The sequence below is a fragment of the Abramis brama genome, assembly GCF_963993115.1.
Source record: "Abramis brama genome assembly, chromosome: 2".
Classification (NCBI taxonomy): Eukaryota; Metazoa; Chordata; class Actinopteri; order Cypriniformes; family Leuciscidae; genus Abramis; species Abramis brama.
In genome coordinates this window covers 23,874,622-23,892,641 of record NC_139964.1, presented here as the reverse complement: position 1 = coordinate 23,892,641, position 18,020 = coordinate 23,874,622, and the positions used below count along the sequence as shown (strand labels likewise).

Genomic DNA, 18,020 nt, shown 5'->3' with positions numbered 1-18,020 from the left:
TGTCCTAATCTGCCATAAATTAGGTTGATCAGTTTTCTGCTTAAACCACACACTGCTAAAGCATTTGTGAATGACTGGTATTTTAACATTTTCTCAGAAAAACACAAGTCCATGTAAGCTTCAAAACAACAACCCACTTCCAGAATCAGAATGCTTTTAGAAAGTTCATTGACAACTACAATGTCTGGAGTATTTGGGTATTCTCTGAGAACACTTCTTAGAGAGTTTATGTTATCATTCAGATTTGAAAACCAGCCAGTTTGAACAGTCTTATAATTGCACTTTATCCAGAAACTTTGTGCAGTTCTTGAGCTGTTATGTTTACGATGCGATTGTGGCGCGCGATGTAAAGGCCTTTAAACGCAGGGCACCCGTTCATTATATGCGCTGTAGATTCCATTGTTATATCGCTGTGTAATAGACAGAATGGTTCGTGGTGTTTTGGAAACCACAGAGAGAGGTTGTATTTGGTCGGGAGAGTTTGCAGCCGAACTTTGAGAACAAATTTTAGGATACCTCCGTTAACGGCCAAATTTTGTAATGCAGAGAGACTGTATGATCACAGGCATGCAAGTTTACCTTGAAGGCGCAGGTTAACCCAATAATTGCGCTGTTGTGCTTGAAAATATTGGAGGATTTCACACCTGCACGTCCGGCTGTTCAGCTTCTTACTGGTTCCAGTGTGATGTATTGTCGCCTCAGCACGCACGTATAGATCCATAATCTGCCCCTCGCTGATATTTACCTGCTCCCCGCCTGCATGTGCCCAGTTCAACTGTATATTATTGTTGCTACACAAGTCATTCAGATCGGGCCAATCCGAACGTACTCCAAACCCTGTAGCCCTGGTATCCAGCTTTCCGCTATGTATCTTTCTGAAGCCGAGGAACCCTGGTTCTCTTACGAGAGGTCTCTCGTACTGCGTAAGTAGCTTACTTACGCTAGGGGAAAACCTCTTTTCCACGAGATATTGAAGCCAAAAAATTATCCTATAATTTTGTATTATTGCAAAACGCGTTGCAGCAGCATGCAGACATGGGCGAGACAGCTCGCGCGCCCATTGGCTGCTCTGCGGCAACTGCATCAGCCTATTGAGCGAGGCCTATAGTGGCGTCAGACCAATGAGGGCGCTTCGCACCCACTGCGTCATGTCCCACCGAAACGGGCGTGGCTTAGGCCTATAAAAGGAAGCTCGGGACAGCTGATCCCTGATTTTTCATCTCTTCAGCGAAGCTCACGCATCGTTGGATCCCGAGAGAGAAGCCGCGCCGTCTGAAGAAGCCTTTCAGCGGGACGAGCCATCACCTGAAGCCGCTGGCCACGCCGCCTTCTACCGCCGCTCCCGCTGCGCTATCCGGCGCCTATATCCTTTACTCTCTGTTCTGTGTTTGTGTGTGCTCGCTGGCGCGACACACACTCTAAAAGAGCTTGCGTCTTTTTCAAGATGCCTTCTTGCGGCTCGTGCAGAGCCCCACTCAGCGACGGGGACCGCCATGTTATCTGCGTTTCCTGCCTGGGTGAAGATCATCCAGCGCTCGCGCTCGCTGACGGGCTACTGCCTATGGCGACTCTGAGGACTCGTCTGGCAGTTTTCTCTGAGCCTGCACTTCCGCCCGCTGTGCTGTGCTGCCGCGCCGTAAAAAGCGTCGCACTCAGCGGGTCCCGGATCTGAAGCGGGTCCCGGTCCTGCTTCGCCGGCTTCCGTCGAGCCACTTCCTGATGCACAGCGGCCGCGTTCCGCCGCCGCTTCTATCGAGGATCCTGACTTGAAAGCCGCGTCTGGAGAAGATGACACCTGCTCTCTGCTGGCATCGGGCAGCGAGGATTGGGCGAGCTCTGTGGATCTCGCGCCTTCTGCTCGTAAACCAAGCAAAAGAGCTAGCACTGAGATGGAACTGATGCGTGTACTCGCGCTGGCCGCGGCGAGCCTCGGCCTCGAGTGGTCTACGCCTGAGCTTCCCTCTCACAACCGGCTGGATGGTTTCTTCCTTCCTGGGGAGCGTGCTTCGCCTGAGTCCAAACCGGCACCCTTTCTTCCTGAGTTACACAAAAAAGTTGCCAAAGCTTGGAACGCTCCCTTCTCAGCCCGAATGCGCTCGTCTGTTTCACCAGCATTCTCCACTGTTGATGGTGCTAAGAACAGAGGATACCATTCACTTCCGCCTGTCGAAGAGGCAATAGCAGCCCACCTTTGCCCGCCCTCTGCTGGACGGAGTGCGAAACCGGTCCTGCCCTCTAAAGCCTGCCGCATGATGTCAACACTGCTCGGTCGCGCTTTCTCCGCCGCTGGGCAGGCTGCGTCAGCGCTGCACACAATGGCCATTTTGCAGATTTTCCAGGCCGATCTCCTCCGAAAACTGGACGAGATGGGACCAGATGCAATCTGCGTGGCAGACTTAAGAAGCGCTTCGGACCTCGCTCTCCGCGCTACTAAGTCCGCTGCACAGGCCATTGGACGGAACATGGCTTCTCTCACTGTTGCTGAGAGACATCTATGGCTGACGCTCTCGGAGATGTCTGAGTCTGAGCGCACCGCGTTCCTCGATGCCCCGCTTTCTTCTGCTGGTCTCTTCGGATCCTCTGTCAATGACTTCGTAGAGAGATTCGCAGAGGTGCAGAAAGCGTCACAGGCCTTTAAGCACTTCCTTCTGGAGTGCTCCAGTTCTGCAGCGGGCCGTGCGAAACCGCCCGCTCGGAGCTCACAGCCGCAGCCTTCGCCCTCTGCTGCTTCATCGCAGCGCCGACAGGACCGCAGCTCGAGGCCTCGCTCGACTAGCCGCCGCCCCGCTCCGCGTGGGCCACGGCCAAGGACTGCGGTGAAGCCTGAAGCCCCGAAGCCATCCTAGCACGCCTAGGAAAGCGTCGGTGTTCGAGTCCCGCCGCGGCCGGACTTTCACTGAAGCTCGTCGCTCGTTCAGTTCCAGGAATTGCGACTGTTCCAGCGTATTCTGCAGTGTACAAGCCGGAACAGCTGCCCGCTTGCCTGCACACAAAAACCGTTTTTACGGCTACCCAGATAAATCCCATAAAGAGCGTATTTTCTGGTGTCCCGGCCACGGCCGATGGTGCTATAAGTGTAGAGCAGATGCCCACTGCCCAGTGCCCATCCCTACTCACATGCACAGCCCTTCACTCAGGGCCCGCGCTCATAAAATCGACTCAGGTCGATCGCGCACCCAACATAGTAAACGTGCCCACTGCCCAGTGCCCACAAACACTATGTTCTGCATGTCCCACGGTTTCTGTAAAAACGAAACCTGTGCGCGTTCACTCTGCTCAGGCAGACAGTGCGCTCAAAGCAGTAAATGTGCCCGCTTCCCCGCGCCCACACTTACTCACAGACATAAGTCCCACGGGACTCGCCCAGCCCTCCCTCACTCGGTTAAACACCGTAGCGGGGTCGAGCGCGGGCATTCTGCCCGCTGTGATCAGCGCGCTCCCCGCCTCAAATGTCGCGGGCATTGCGCCTATGTTACAACGCACCGAAGCGTTTCTGCCGCCGAGCGAGCAGAGCGCACTTCGCATTCAACCCCTAGCCACCCATGCAGATGCGTGGGCAGCGCTTCCCGGGGTTTCGGAATGGGTGCTAGACATTATAAAAGGAGGCTATTCGCTACAGTTTTGTCGACGCCCTCGCCGTGCTACGGCGCGCGTCGAAACCACGGTGAAAACAGAAGTAGCACACCTACTTCGAACCGAAATATCAAAACTGTTGGGAAAAGGGGCAATAGAGCCTTTACCTCAAGCTCAAAGCGAAGGGGGGCTGTACAGCAGATACTTCCTGGTGCCGAAGAAAGACGGGGGTCTCAGACCCATACTAGATCTAAGACATTTGAACAAAACATTGGCGAAACGGCGTTTCAAAATGCTCACGACCAGAAAAATCCTCGCGCAGATTCGTGGTTTATGTCGATAGATCTGAAGGACGCGTATTTTCAAATACAGATAGCGTCACGTCACAGGCGATACTTGAGATTTGTCTTCGAGGGCCAGGCTTATCAGTACACAGTCCTACCGTTGGGCTTGTCCCTAGCACCCCGTACATTTACGAAGTGCATGGACGCAGCGCTCGCGCCCCTCAGACTCCGGGGCATGCGAGTGTTGAACTATTTGGACGATTGGCTGATTCTAGCTCAATCTCACTCAGAGCTCGTAGAGCACAGGACCGTTTTACTCGAACACCTCGAGAATTTAGGTCTAAGAGTCAATTGGGCGAAGAGTTCTCTGATCCCCAGTCAGATGATATCTTTTCTGGGCACAAAACTGGACTTGCGGTCTATGATAGCGCGGCTGTCATCACAGCGCGCACTAGACATTCAGCGCACAGCAAACTTTTTCCGCTGTGGCGCGACCGTCCCGCTCAGGAAATTTTAGAGGATGCTGGGTCTCATGGCCTCAGCATCATCAGTTCTTCAGCTGGGCTTGCTCCGCATGCGCCCCCTGCAGTTCTGGTTAAGAGCGCAGGTACCGCGCAGAGCGTGGGCATCCGGTCGGTTTCGTCTCAAGGTCGATCAGACTTGCGTTTTAGCTCTGAAACCTTGGAAAGCGAACGACTGGTACCAATCAGGTGTAAGCCTGGGGACTTCCTCGAGGGTGAAAGTGGTGTCGACGGACGCCTCCACCTCGGGATGGGGAGCGCTGCTCGAGGGCAGACCGTTCTTTGACCAGTGGTCAGAACGGGAAAAGCTTCAACATATCAACTGCCTAGAAATGCTGGCAGTGGACAACGCGCTGACGCGCTTCTGTCCTCAGATAAAGGGTCACCACGTCTTAGTCCGCTCGGACAACATGTCAGTGGTGTCCTATATAAATCGCCAGGGTGGTCTCAGATCCCGAAACTTATACAGGCTGGCAGAACGCCTCCTGTTATGGGCTCAGCACAACCTGCGCTCGCTGAGAGCAGTGCACGTGCCTGGGCTACAGAATTTGGGACCAGACAGACTGTCCAGGAACAACCTTCCGGCGAGCGAATGGTCTCTACACCCACATACAGTCGAAATGCTGTGGGAGAGATTCGGCAGAGCGAAAGTGGACCTGTTCGCGTCTAACGAAAACGCTCACTGCCCGGAATTTTTCTCCAAGAGCAGGAGCGCGCTGGCCCAAACATGGCCGCGCTGCCCGCTCTATGCTTTTCCCCCCGTCTCTCTCCTGCCTCAGGTGATAGAACGGATCGGGGAAGTGAGATGCTCAGTGCTGCTCGTAGCGCCGCTCTGGAAGAACCAACCGTGGTTCCCAGTTCTGATGCAGCTAGCGGACACTGCCCCATGGCCAGTGCCAATGAGGAGGGACCTCCTCTCTCAGGCCAGGGGTTCGATTTGGCATCCTCACCCGGAGCTGTGGTCCCTTCATGTATGGGCGCTCAACGGGTATCCGCTGACCTCCCAGAGGGAGTGCTAAATACTATCACTCAGGCTAGAGCTCCGTCTACCAGACGGCTCTATTCCTCAAAGTGGTCGGTATTTTCCGGCTGGTGCACAGCCCGGGGCTTTTCACCCTTAAACTGTGGGGTGACGGAGGTTCTCTCCTTCCTACAAGAGCTGCTGGATAAGGGCAGGGCCCCCTCCACGCTCAAAGTCTATGTGGCGGCCATAGCAGCGTTTTCTAAATCAACGCTTGGTCAGTCAATAGGAAGGAACGATTTAGTCATCCGCTTCCTCAGGGGAGCTAGGAGGGTGAATCCTCCCAGACCTCCCTCAGTCAGTCCCTGTGTGGGACCTTTCTACGGTGTTGGAAGCCATGAAGGGTGACCCATTCGAGCCTATCCAAACGATTAACTTCAAACACTTGTCTTTCAAAACAGTGTTTTTACTGGCTCTCGCTTCAGTGAAGTGCATAGGTGACCTACACGCCCTCTCGGTGAGCGCGGCGTACTTAGAATTTGGGCCGAATGACTCGAGAGTCATACTCAAACCTAGGCATGGTTACGTTCCAAAATCCCTCAACACACCGTTTCGGGCTCAGGTCATTTCCCTGTCCGCCCTACCTGTCTCTGACGAGGAAGGGGACGCAAGCTTTCTTTGCCCAGTTAGGGCGCTAAGAGCTTACGTGTCTCGCTCGTCTGTTTTTAGACAGACAGAGCAGCTGTTTGTTTCGTTCAGCAGGCGTTCCAAGGGACTGGCTGCTTCGAAACAGAGCCTATCCAGATGGATAGTTGACGCCATAGCGCTGGCATACACTGCCAAGGGCTTACAGTGCCCGTTGGGTGTCAGAGCGCACTCCACGAGAGGCGTGGCCTCTTCGTGGGCTTGGTCTAGCGGGATTTCCTTGCAAGACATATGTATGGCGGCGGGCTGGGCCTCACCGTCTACATTTATAAGGTTTTATAACCTGGAGGTTCCCGCCTTACAGGCCAAGCTGTTGTCGGTGTAGACGAATCAGTGCTGTCTGTTTCGCTGATTCAGGACACTGAGGTTGCTGAGCGCTGCGCGTTGCCGACTGTATATGCTATGGGCAAATTGCGTAAGACCCGCATCTTTCCGCATCAGTTCAGGACGGATCCCGCCCTGTCTGTGTGATGTTACAATAAGCACTTGCGTCTATGAACGCTGCTGTTTATGGATAGAGTGGTTCCCCTCCTCTTTCCAGGACTCTCTGTGAGTTCCCCTGGTGATTATGCACTGTAAATCCGGGGCTTCGCCTTCAGGTTTATTGGTGTTAGATCCCAGCACGCACGGCGTTTTGCATTGGGTCCCCGTACGAGAGACCTCTCGTAAGAGAACGTACTCGGTTACTAACGTAACCTCGGTTCTCTCTAGAAGAGGGAACGAGTACTGCGTAGCTTGCCGTGCATGCAACACACTCTGGTTCGCTTCGCCGATGAAAAACCAGGGATCAGCTGTCCCGAGCTTCCTTTTATAGGCCTAAGCCACGCCCGTTTCGGCGGGACATGACGCAGTGGGCGCGAAGCGCCCTCATTGGTCTGACGTCACTATAGGCCTCGCTCGATAGGCTGATGCAGTTGCCGCAGAGCAGCCAATGGCGCGCGAGCTGTCTCGCCCATGTCTGCATGCTGCTGCAACGCGTTTTGCAATAATACAAAATTATAGGATACATTTTTGGCTTCAATATCTCGTGGAAAAGAGGTTTTCCCCTAGCGTAAGCTACTTATGCAGTACTCGTTCCCTCTTCTAGAGAGAACCGAGGTTACGTTAGTAACCGAGAACGTTCTCCATTTGCATCATACACTCTCAGAAAAAAAGGTACAAAAGCTGTCGCTGTGGCGGTACCTTTTCAAAAGGTACACTTTTGTACCTAAAGAGTACATATCAGTCCCTCAAAGGTACATATTACTAAGAACGCACAGTAACAGCTGTCGTCTTTTGCTAACAACAACAAAAGAATGTGATAGGTTGTTTTGAGGTTTGTGATATCTATGGTTTTCAATGAGAACCAGAGATGACCCAACAGTAGAGCTAGATTATTTATGGAGGAATTATTACTGCTCGATTATCGTAAAAAACCTTGTCTGTTTTACACAATTTAGCTAGCTTGGAGTTAATCCTAGTCCATAGTTATGTGGTGTTTTAACAGACTTGATAGCTACTAGAAAGACCTGGAACTACAGGACTCTACGTTGAAAATACCCGTTTGTTGCCCGCCAGGTATCCATGGTAGTCACGTGACTGCAAAATATGAATACATTCTTGATTATATGTATATACTGTTCCGGCAGTTTTATTTCCTCAAGGGAATGAAGCATTACGCTATGAGGTAAAGAACCAAAAGCGCCTCAAAAGTCAAGGAACACTGCATAGCAGTGGGAGGATTCATGTTTGAAATCATCAATGGCAGTCTTCAAACAGAATACGTGCTCATTCATTCCCTGCCTCTCTATGTATGCTTTTTGTTTTTTTGCCAATGTTCCTGATTCCACCAGCCAGGGTAAAAATTCGGCCTAAAATAATATATCATAATCATAAATCATAAATACCTCATATATAGTGGGGAGCAGCGATATACCCCTCCAGGTGGAAGGGTCCTCTGGAATGTTGTTCTTTTTGGGGATCCTATAGATAATAGCTCCCTTCCAGGAATCGGGGACTTTCCGATTGATTAAACAGACATTAAAAATCTGAGTGAGGGCCACTATTGAGAATTGTTTTGTTGCTTTGAGCACTTCATAAGTCACACCGTCTGCACCACATGCTTTGTTGTTCTGGAGGCTGCAGAGAACTCTTGAAATCTCTTCTGTGGTGAAGTCCGAGGTTGCGAGGTGATCTTTCGGGTTGTCCAGGTCAAGAGCGCCACACCATGGAGGGCTGCTTATCTGCTGGTGCAACTGTGCTGGTTGGCATTTCGCAGCATAATACTCATAGACTTTACCCACGTCGCTTATCGCAGGAGGGGGATCTGGGTAAGTGCTGTAATTTAAAATGATAACTATTGCCTTGCTTCTACGGTGTTCCCAAAGATAAGCTAGTTCGTTTTCGCTTTCCACTCTGGGCTCTCTCACACTGCTGGAGTTTGTCGTTTTATTGAGCGCCAGCTGGATGGTTTCCCGTACGAAGCGCAACTGCTGATCTATCCATTTAGTGAGCGTCTCTGAATCGGGCCTTGGTGAGAGCGCTCTACAGGGGAGGAATTTCCGTAGGATTCTTATGGTGTGCTTTAACAAGGGTATTCCTAGTGGTCTCCCATCTCTGTGAGTTTCTGTGTAGGATCAATTTATGTTATATACTCCACATAAGATGTTTGTAAGTTTAGTCCAGTAAATGGATTGTTTCCGGTAAATCATATTGTTTGTCTGTCATTAATTAGTTTAACATCCAGAATTTTTCTGAACTTTCTCTCCTGTACCTGAAAGCGCATCCATTCTTGGTCAGAAAGTGGGCGATTGTAATGTCCAAAGTTTGCCCAGGTGGCGTACAGATGGTTGCTTTCAGGACAAATATTTGTCGGGTCATGGATTCACCATCCGAGGTTATGGATCTTACCGCTTCTTAAAGCAGCTTTAGTCGCGGACTTCAGGGTTGAAACCAAGCACATTGTGAGTAGTCCTGATATTAACATACCTAGCTCTTTCTGCGTTTTCGCCAGCGCACACACACACACACACACACACACAGTGGAGAGCACACACACACAGCGGAGAGCACACACACATACACAGTGGAGAGCGCACACACAGATTGGAGAGCACACACACAGCAGAGAGCACACACACACACACACACACGGTGGAGAGCACACACACAGCGGAGAGCACACACACATATACAGTGGAGAACACACACACACACACACAGCGGAGAACACACACACAGCGGAGAGCACACACACAGCGGAGAGCACACACACAGCAGAGAGCACACACACATGCACAGTGGAGAACACACACACATTAGAGAGCACACACACATACACAGTGGAACACACACACATACACACAGTAGAGAGCGCACACACACAGTGGAGAGCACACACACACACAGCGGAGAGCACACACACAGCGGAGAGCACACACACAGCGGAGAGCACAGCACACACACACACACACACACAGCGGAGAGCACACACACACACACAGTGGAGAGCACACACACAGCAGAGAGCACACACACAGTGGAGAGCACACAAACAAACAAACACACACAGTGGAGAGCACACACACACACACACATAGTGATGTGACATTTGAACCGAGGCGTCGGAGCGTGTGTCGAGAAAAAGTGGGCGTGCCAGATGAAGCCGCGATTCGAGGCTTGTGTTGTTAACGTGAAAATCACGTGACTAATGACAAACGAGGCCTCGGTTTGTGTGGCTACGTCATCGGTTCGGTCTGAGTGTCGCTTCCGGATTAAAGCCGGTTCGAAACTCGCGCCTCCTTGTGGGTGTTGTCAGCAGTAGTAGAAGCAGTTGTAGAGTCAGAGAGTCAGAGAGTTAGAAAACTATCATTGTATTGTGTCATATGTGAGGACTGTATATTATTACATTATCAGGTTAGAATAGTTATAGTATATTATTATTATAGTAGGCCTATATTATAGTCTTGTTATATTAATTAGATAAGATTATTTGGATTGCTCTGGATTTTTGCATCTGGACTGGACTGCTTTTTGATTTGGATTGCCCTTTTGGATTTGTTTGCTTTTTGTGACTCTTCCTTTTTCCTGGTAATGGAGCCAGCAAGAAAGAGGGAATCCTCCCCTGTCTGGGCTCAACAGAAGCATCAGTTTCCTCATTTGTAGCCTACCACTGCCATTTTTACATTCCCCTTCATCCTCTGTTCCTTGTGAAAGGATCTTTTCCAAGGCTAGAGAGATTTTGTCCAAGAAGAGGAATCATCTAAACCCCAACACACTTGAAATAATTCTGTTTCTCAATAAAAAAATCTATTTTTATTTTCCTTCCTTCCGGACTATTCTGTTGCAGTTTACTTTAATCTGTTATCTATAATCTGTTAAATTAATAAATGTACTTTATTACACTCCCTCTAACATAAGCACTGCACTCAACAGTGTCACTGTTGTTGTTCATACTGTCCCTATCCAAACAATTTATGAATAATTAATGAACTGTGTGTGTTACTCTGGACAAGTAAATTCAGACAGAGAAAGATACATATTTTATATTATACACAGTAATGGACAAATGTCTGATCATGTCTTTTTATTATTGCAAATGAAAGGTTACAAACATCAACAGTGAGTACAAAATAAATAAATACATATTTTTTATTTATAAAAATATTTTTATAAAATATACATTTAAATATAAATATATTTACATTACAAATAAATATTTTTATTTATAAAAGCATTTTTATAAAATTAGGGAGGGCGCGACACTGGTTCAGAATGAATACATTTTTTGTCTGCTATTTCTTTGCACAGTCGCTAGGTGTCACTAGTGAGCAATGCTGAATGAAGCTTCGAGTAATGAACCTTTGGCTGAAGCAATGGCCTGCGAGGTCTCAGTGGTTCAGGAAGCCTCATTTTGCCATCACTACACACACACACATACACACAGTGGAGAGCACACACACACATACACACACACAGTGGAACATGAGCAGTTGCTTTGAGGTTGTGTATCTTTGGAAGTGGAACACAAAGCTTTTCTTCTTCTTTGTCCTTCAGAGCAGAGGGCCTGTAGCTGACACGAGCCACGACTATACTGCCCTCTATAGGACTGGTGCAGTCGGAGTGCGCATGTGTCGAATCTGTCCATCCTGAGCTTTAGTGGACACTTTTCTGAGCACCTCGTGTCTGATCTCTTCTCAGCTCAAACACTGACTGTCACTGAGTGAACGACAGATCTCTGTCTCTCTCTCAATAGTGCTAGTTTAGAGTCAGACCCGATCAAACCACTGATACAGTGTTGCTGAGGACACTTCTGGAATAAAACACTTCACATGCTGCGGAGAAACTCACTTATTTTCTGTAAAATAAAATACTGCTGGTTTAGTGAAATTGTTTAGTTTAAATTTGTTTAGTTTAAACCATTATTTGCATATAAAATATTGAGGAAACTGAATGTCAAATTGTTAGTTTAATATTATCAATCAATCAATCAACTTTTATTTATATAGCACAATAAAAGCAACAGTAGTTGGCCATTGTGCTGTACAACAGGATAAATAAATATCTTAAAAACAGAAACCGACCGCAAAACAAATGATAAAGGGAGTTTACATCAGAACCACCAATTTGATAATTCAACATTAAAATCAAGGACAATTGTAAGCCTGTGAAAACAGGTAGGTTTTTAACTTAGATTTAAAAACAGACTCTGTGGATATTAGTCTTAAAGATACAGGAAGACTATTCCACAGTTTTGGACCAACAACAGAAAATGCACGATCACCTCTCGTCTTCAGTCTTGATCTTGGAACCATCAACAGTCTTTGTTGAGATGACCTCAATGATCTAGCACAGTCATTTAATTTCAAAAGATCAGAGAGATAGTTTGGAGCTAATTCGTTCATGCAAAAAGCAGAATTTTAAAATCAACTCTATAACAAACTGGCAGCCAGTGCAACGAACGCAGTATTGGGGAAACATGATCAAACTTCCTTGTGCCAGTCAAAAGTCTGGCTGCTGCATTCTGAACCATCTGAAGACGACTAATATTGGATTGACTCATTCCAATATAAAGAGAATTACAATAGTCAAGTCTAGATGAAATGAACGAATGAATCACTCTCTCAAACTCTGCAAATGTTAAAAAACTCTTAGCCTTAGATAATAGTCTTAATTGGAAGAAACTAGATTTAACTACAGCACTTATCTGTTTGTCAAATTTAAGAGCAGAATCAAAAATAACACCCAAGTTTGTCACAGAGTGTTTTACATAGGGAGCCAAATCTCCCAGGTCGCCATCAGGAGTAACAGAAACACCTAAGGTACCAAAAACGATAACATCAGTTTTGCTCTCGTTTAGATGCAGAAAATTTAAGGAAAACCAGGACTTAACATCAGACAAGCACGCTGATAATAAGCTTAGGCCCTTTTCGTCATTTTTCTTTAGAGGCAGATAAATCTGGGTGTCATCAGCATAAAAATGGAATGACACCCCATGTTTAGTGAAAATAGTCCCCAAAGGAAGCAAATACAACGAGAACAGAGCTGGCGACAGAATGGAGCCCTGAGGGACTCCATAATCCAAAACAGAAACAGAAGAAGAAAACCCATCTAGACAAACAGAAAATGTTCTAGCATTCAAATAGGACTTAAACCAATCTAGAGTGCAGCCTTCAATACCCACACATTGTTCAAGTCGTGAGATAAGAATTTTGTGGTCCACAGTATCAAAGGCAGCACTTAAATCCAAGAGTAGGAGAATCACAGAATCCCCTGAGTCAACAGACAATAAAATATCATTAAAAACTTTTAATAAAGCGGACTCAGTACTGTGATGTTTTCTAAACCCAGATTGGAATTTTTCAAAAACACTATTTAACTCCAAATGACTCTGTAGTTGTTCCAAAACAACTTTCTCCAAAATTTTTGAAATAAAGGGTAGATTTGAAATCGGTCTATAATTGGAAAGTATGGTTGGGTCGAGATTGGGTTTCTTAAGTAGGGGTTTAACAGTTGCATGTTTTAGGTATTTAGGGACAACACCTGTGAGAAGGGACTTATTTATTATATCTAAAATACTAGGTCCAACAACATCAAAAATCTGCAGCAAAAAATGTGTTGGAATAATGTCATGCAGACATGTAGTAGGTTTTAGTTTCTTAATAATATCTTTAAGTAAATTTAAAGAAACTGTCTGAAATTGAAAGGATGAGACATAGAGAGAAAGAATAGATGGATCATAGTTTGAGGGTACAATATTTAGTCTTATATCAACAATTTTATCTGTGAAAAACTTTAAAAAGCTATCACATACTGCAGTTGATGCATTAAAGCAGACAGCACTCACAGGATTCACAACCGAATTTAAAATAGTAAAAAGCATTTTAGGTTTGTGGGAGTTTTTTGCTATAATGTCAGAAAAATACTGAGATTTTGCAGCTTTTACTGACTTTTGGTATGTAATGAATGACTCGCGTAATATTTCATAAGACACTTGTAATTTGTCTTTTTTCCACTTTCGTTCAGCTCTACGACAAACCCGTCTGAGTTCAAGTGTGGTGCTAGGTTCAGCTTTAGGCTTTTGCCGTTTTTCTCTTAGTGGAGCCACAGAATTCATTATGTCATTACTAATGGAATTGAATAACATAAGATGTTCATCAACATTAAGCAAATTTGAAAGGGAATCAAGACCATACCTTTGGCAAGCCTCATTGAAAAGAAAAGAAAAGGAATCACTAGATGAAGGGCTAAAGGTACGAATCTGCTGTGAAACCCTCTGTGTTTTTGTAACTTCATTTGGGAAGGAGCAAGTGAATGTAACAGGCATATGATCAGAGAAACTCAAATCAAGGATTTCAAGTTCACAGATCGAAATACCGTGCAACAACACAAGATCTAGTGTGTGGCCCTGTTTATGAGTTGGACCATTTACCACCTGCGTAAAGTCAAAAGAATCAGTCAGATTAGTAAAATCCTTGGCCAAGGAATTTGACTCACAACAAATGTGGATATTAAAATCCCCCGCAATCAAAAGACGATCATACTGAAGAACAATGTCTCCTAAAAAGTTTGCAAATTCATTTAAAAAATCCTTATTTGGTTTTGGAGGGCGATAAACCACAGCGATCGCTAACTGATCCATATTTAGCAGAAACAGGAGAACTCATAACTAATATCAGTTTATGGATTCCCGCTGAAAACCTGGCAATGGTAATTTTGAAATGGTCATTTTTAGACCAAGAAAATGGAAATAAAATCTTAAAAAAAAGTAATAATAATAATAATAATAATATGTACATGATTATACTGTATGTAACGTGTTTACTTCCAATTTAAAAGATTGTCTTTTTATGAATCGCTCCGAATTAGCAAAAGAAGAAAAAGAAGGAAAAAAAGGTAATGTCTAAAGCTGCACTTTTGGTTACATTTTGTAATAAAACATGTTTTTCATAAACTTGTTAATTTCTTAATATATTTTCATAACAGTTTATTTCTCTGCAGACCCCTGCTACAACTACACTGAGCTGAACGAACCATGGAGATCCATCAATAATACATATGTCTCCCACAACTGTGACACGTCTGTCTCCTGGAGCGGCTGGTATCGTCTCTTCATTAACAACACTAGCGCTCATATCCCAGACACATGTGTTGCTCAGTACAGATGTGGCACTCATATTGCACTGTGGATACGTGGCGGACACCCAACAGTAACAGATGGAGTCGTCACTCGAGATGTCTGCGGTTACGCTTACAGTGACTGCTGCTATTACGGGAATTATCCCATTAAAGTCAAAGCCTGTCCAGGCAATTATTATGTCTATGAGCTGGTTAGTCCAACTGTCTGTTCTTCAGCATACTGTGCAGGTAATTATATTCACATGAGTTCTTTCTACACACTCATGATATTTGTGTCTCTGTTCATTAATCACTATTCATCCAAACTTTCAGACACTGGCAGCATTAACACCAGCCCTACAACTGTCACACCAGTGACCATCTCACCTGGTAATGTTACACACTGTGTCTCTATTGGCTTATTTTCTAAATGCTTTCTAATGTATGTAGGCTACAGATCAGGGCTGCATTTCTCAAAATCTGTGTAAGCCTAAGTTTTTGTCCAAGTTTTTGTTTGTTTGTGTTTGACAAAAACTAAATACAGTCAGTGTGTGTGTGTGTGTGTGTGTGTCTATATAAAAGAGTGTGTGAAATGTGAATTTGCAGATCATTGCATGCATTTCTTTAACATGAAATGAATGTCTGCACACAAGCTACTGTATATTAAGTGATATTTTATTTTTTTTGACTGAGAGGATATAGACTTAGATTGTATGTCCATATATGAAAAATAATAGTAATAATAATAATTCCACAGGCAACATTTCTTCATTCCCACATTTATGGTCACATCCATCATTTTATTTTTTATAATTTCTTTAATTCTGACTGCAGCTAATATATTAATCTTGTTTAGCACAGTGATTTACTACTGATAGTTTTATGTGCTGGTAACATGAGTTCTGCTCCTCATGGAGAAACATCACAACAGTTCAAAGTGAGACACTGACTTCCACTCTGGACTAAGATCAAAATGAATAAAATACAATATAAATGGATAGGACTTTATGAGATTATTTTCTAAACTTTTGTCTGACGCAGATGTATTTAATTATTGTCTTCATGCTGATTTCTGTCATTGCAGATATAAATATAACGCTGGAGGAAGGATGCACCGTAAGTTGAGTTTCTGAAATTGAAGTTTTATATTTTAACAATATAAGTGCATGTTCTAAAAGGGTCGTCTCTATTCTCTTAATGAGTAATGGGTGTGTTCTGGGCATAACGTACAACAAACCAATCATAGTCTCATCTCCCATTCCCTTTAAAAGTCAGTTGCGTTCGCGCCATGGCGGATTCGCTTTACATGACGCAATTTGGAGGTGGAAAGACTGAATCTTTATGTACATACTTTATCTTTATGTACACAGTATTAATCTTTTACATTGTAATCCTTTTATTTTTAATATTTGACATGTTTGTTTGCCCTGTGTGTGTAATAAGTAGAGTGTACACGCGTTGTGGACTTGCCTATACACAGCAAAATCCCCAGTGTTAAATTAACACTGAAAAGTGTGAATTATATAAACTGAAAATGAACACTGAAGCAGTGTTAAAGTTAATGAGCTAATTAAGTGAATATTTGAGTGATGATTGAGCATTATTGAAGACACCTGATGTTAACAAGCAGAATCACTGAAGGAGAAAATCACAAATTGTAAGTTACCATTATGGTGATGGGTGTTTGCTTTAGTTGGGCTATTGACCCTTATATGTTTATTTAGATTTTGTTTGTCTGCTGTTGTTGATTTATAACAGTCAGATGAACAAAGAACTAATGTGATCTGAGAGTAAAGGGTCAAGAGCTCAAATAAAGGAGCCATTAATCACGATTCTGGTGACTTCAAATAAAACATTGAATGAAACATTAACATCTAAACCTCAGTTAATTCTCAATAAGAGCTTGTCTATGTAGATTCATAATGTCTAAAACATCCAGCTAATAAAATGTTCAAACAAACTCTTTATTAAATGTCACTGGACTCCATAAAAACAAGTTAACAATATGTTTCAGTTTTCATCCAAACACTCAGTTGTAAAAACACAGGAAGTAACTCTGGCAAATACACACCGACTACAGTCACATGTGACACATATCTGACACAAGTTGTGTAACTATAACACATTAGTGTGTAAAAGGTTTCAACATACTTCTGTGTAAGAGGAATAACACATTAGTTGTGTTAAAGGTAACACAAAATGTGTAGTCCTTATGTAGTGGGTTGGCAGTGTTTATATATATTTTTCTACTATTTTGACTGACGTCACGGCAGAATGCGGCCTGCGTAATTTCTGCCTACGCAAGTTAAAAGGTGCGTTGCGCAATACGGTGGGAGACACGCACATGTTTGTTTGGCGTGGCATTGCCGCAAAGAGCTGCTGCATGTGTTATTTGATGTGTAGATTTCTTTTAAAGAAATAAAGAGACCGTGTACCTCACCAGTGCCTATACTTTCATTTAATTGAACAACCTGAGCGGGTTTATTCCCCCATTGATTATAGACGGCGGATGTCCGCCTTGTTACACTTATAAACACAGAGATGTGTTAAGAATCGACACAGGATGTGTGTTAAATTTGACACAACATGTGTTGTCCCTGAGCACACACACTACATGTGTTAAAATCTACACAACATGTGTTGTCCCTGAACACACACACTACATGTGTTAAAATCTACACAACATGTGTTAAAATCTACAAAACACGTGTTGTCCCTGAGCACACACACCACATGTGTTAAAATCTACACAACATGTGTTAAAATCTACACAACACGTGTTGTCCCTGAGCACACACACCACATGTGTTAAAATCTACACAACATGTGTTAAAATCTACACAACACGTGTTGTCCCTGAGCACACACACCACATGTGTTAAAATCTACACAACATGTGTTGTCCCTGAGCACACACACTACATGTGTTAAAATCTACACAACATGTGTTGTCCTTGAGCACACACACTACATGTGTTAAAATCTACACAACATGTGTCATTTTTAACATCTCTTTTTACAGGTTGTGTTGTTTTCAACTCATCATTTTGAGTGCCGACACTCACCATCACTGTGAATGGTATGCAGTGTTTGCTATGTTCTCAAACTAACAGGCCAGTGGAAATACAAGTTATTTATATACAATATTTTGTCAGTTGCTACATTTTAATTAAATTCAAAGTGCAAACTCTGTGAACTGTTATCTCTTCATGAACTTTTGTCAAAAGCAGCATTATCAGTTAGGGGTTGAAGTGTAAATAACTGAATAATGTCCAGTACAGTGAGTCTGTCCAGTCATTGAGCTTGAAACATTGTCTTGTACTTTGTGTGCACATGCATTCTGTTCTCGACTATTGATTAAATGGTTAATATTGTTGCATC

At 44.6% G+C, this 18,020-nt stretch overlaps 1 protein-coding gene across 1 annotated transcript in view; it reads left to right on the top strand.

Moving 5' to 3' along the window:
• Positions 1–8,250: 8,250 nt before the first annotated feature.
• The window catches only part of LOC311077979 (adhesion G protein-coupled receptor E3-like), a gene marked incomplete at its 5' end in the record, with an annotated part of 53,501 nt that continues 43,731 nt past the window's right edge, over positions 8,251–18,020 (top strand). Inside the window, 4 exons of the mRNA XM_084106625.1 lie at positions 8,251–8,353; positions 14,523–14,888; positions 14,973–15,029; positions 15,724–15,755. Of these exons, the coding sequence (XP_083962751.1) occupies positions 8,251–8,353; positions 14,523–14,888; positions 14,973–15,029; positions 15,724–15,755 (558 nt within the window). The remainder of the gene's footprint in view (positions 8,354–14,522; positions 14,889–14,972; positions 15,030–15,723; positions 15,756–18,020) is intronic.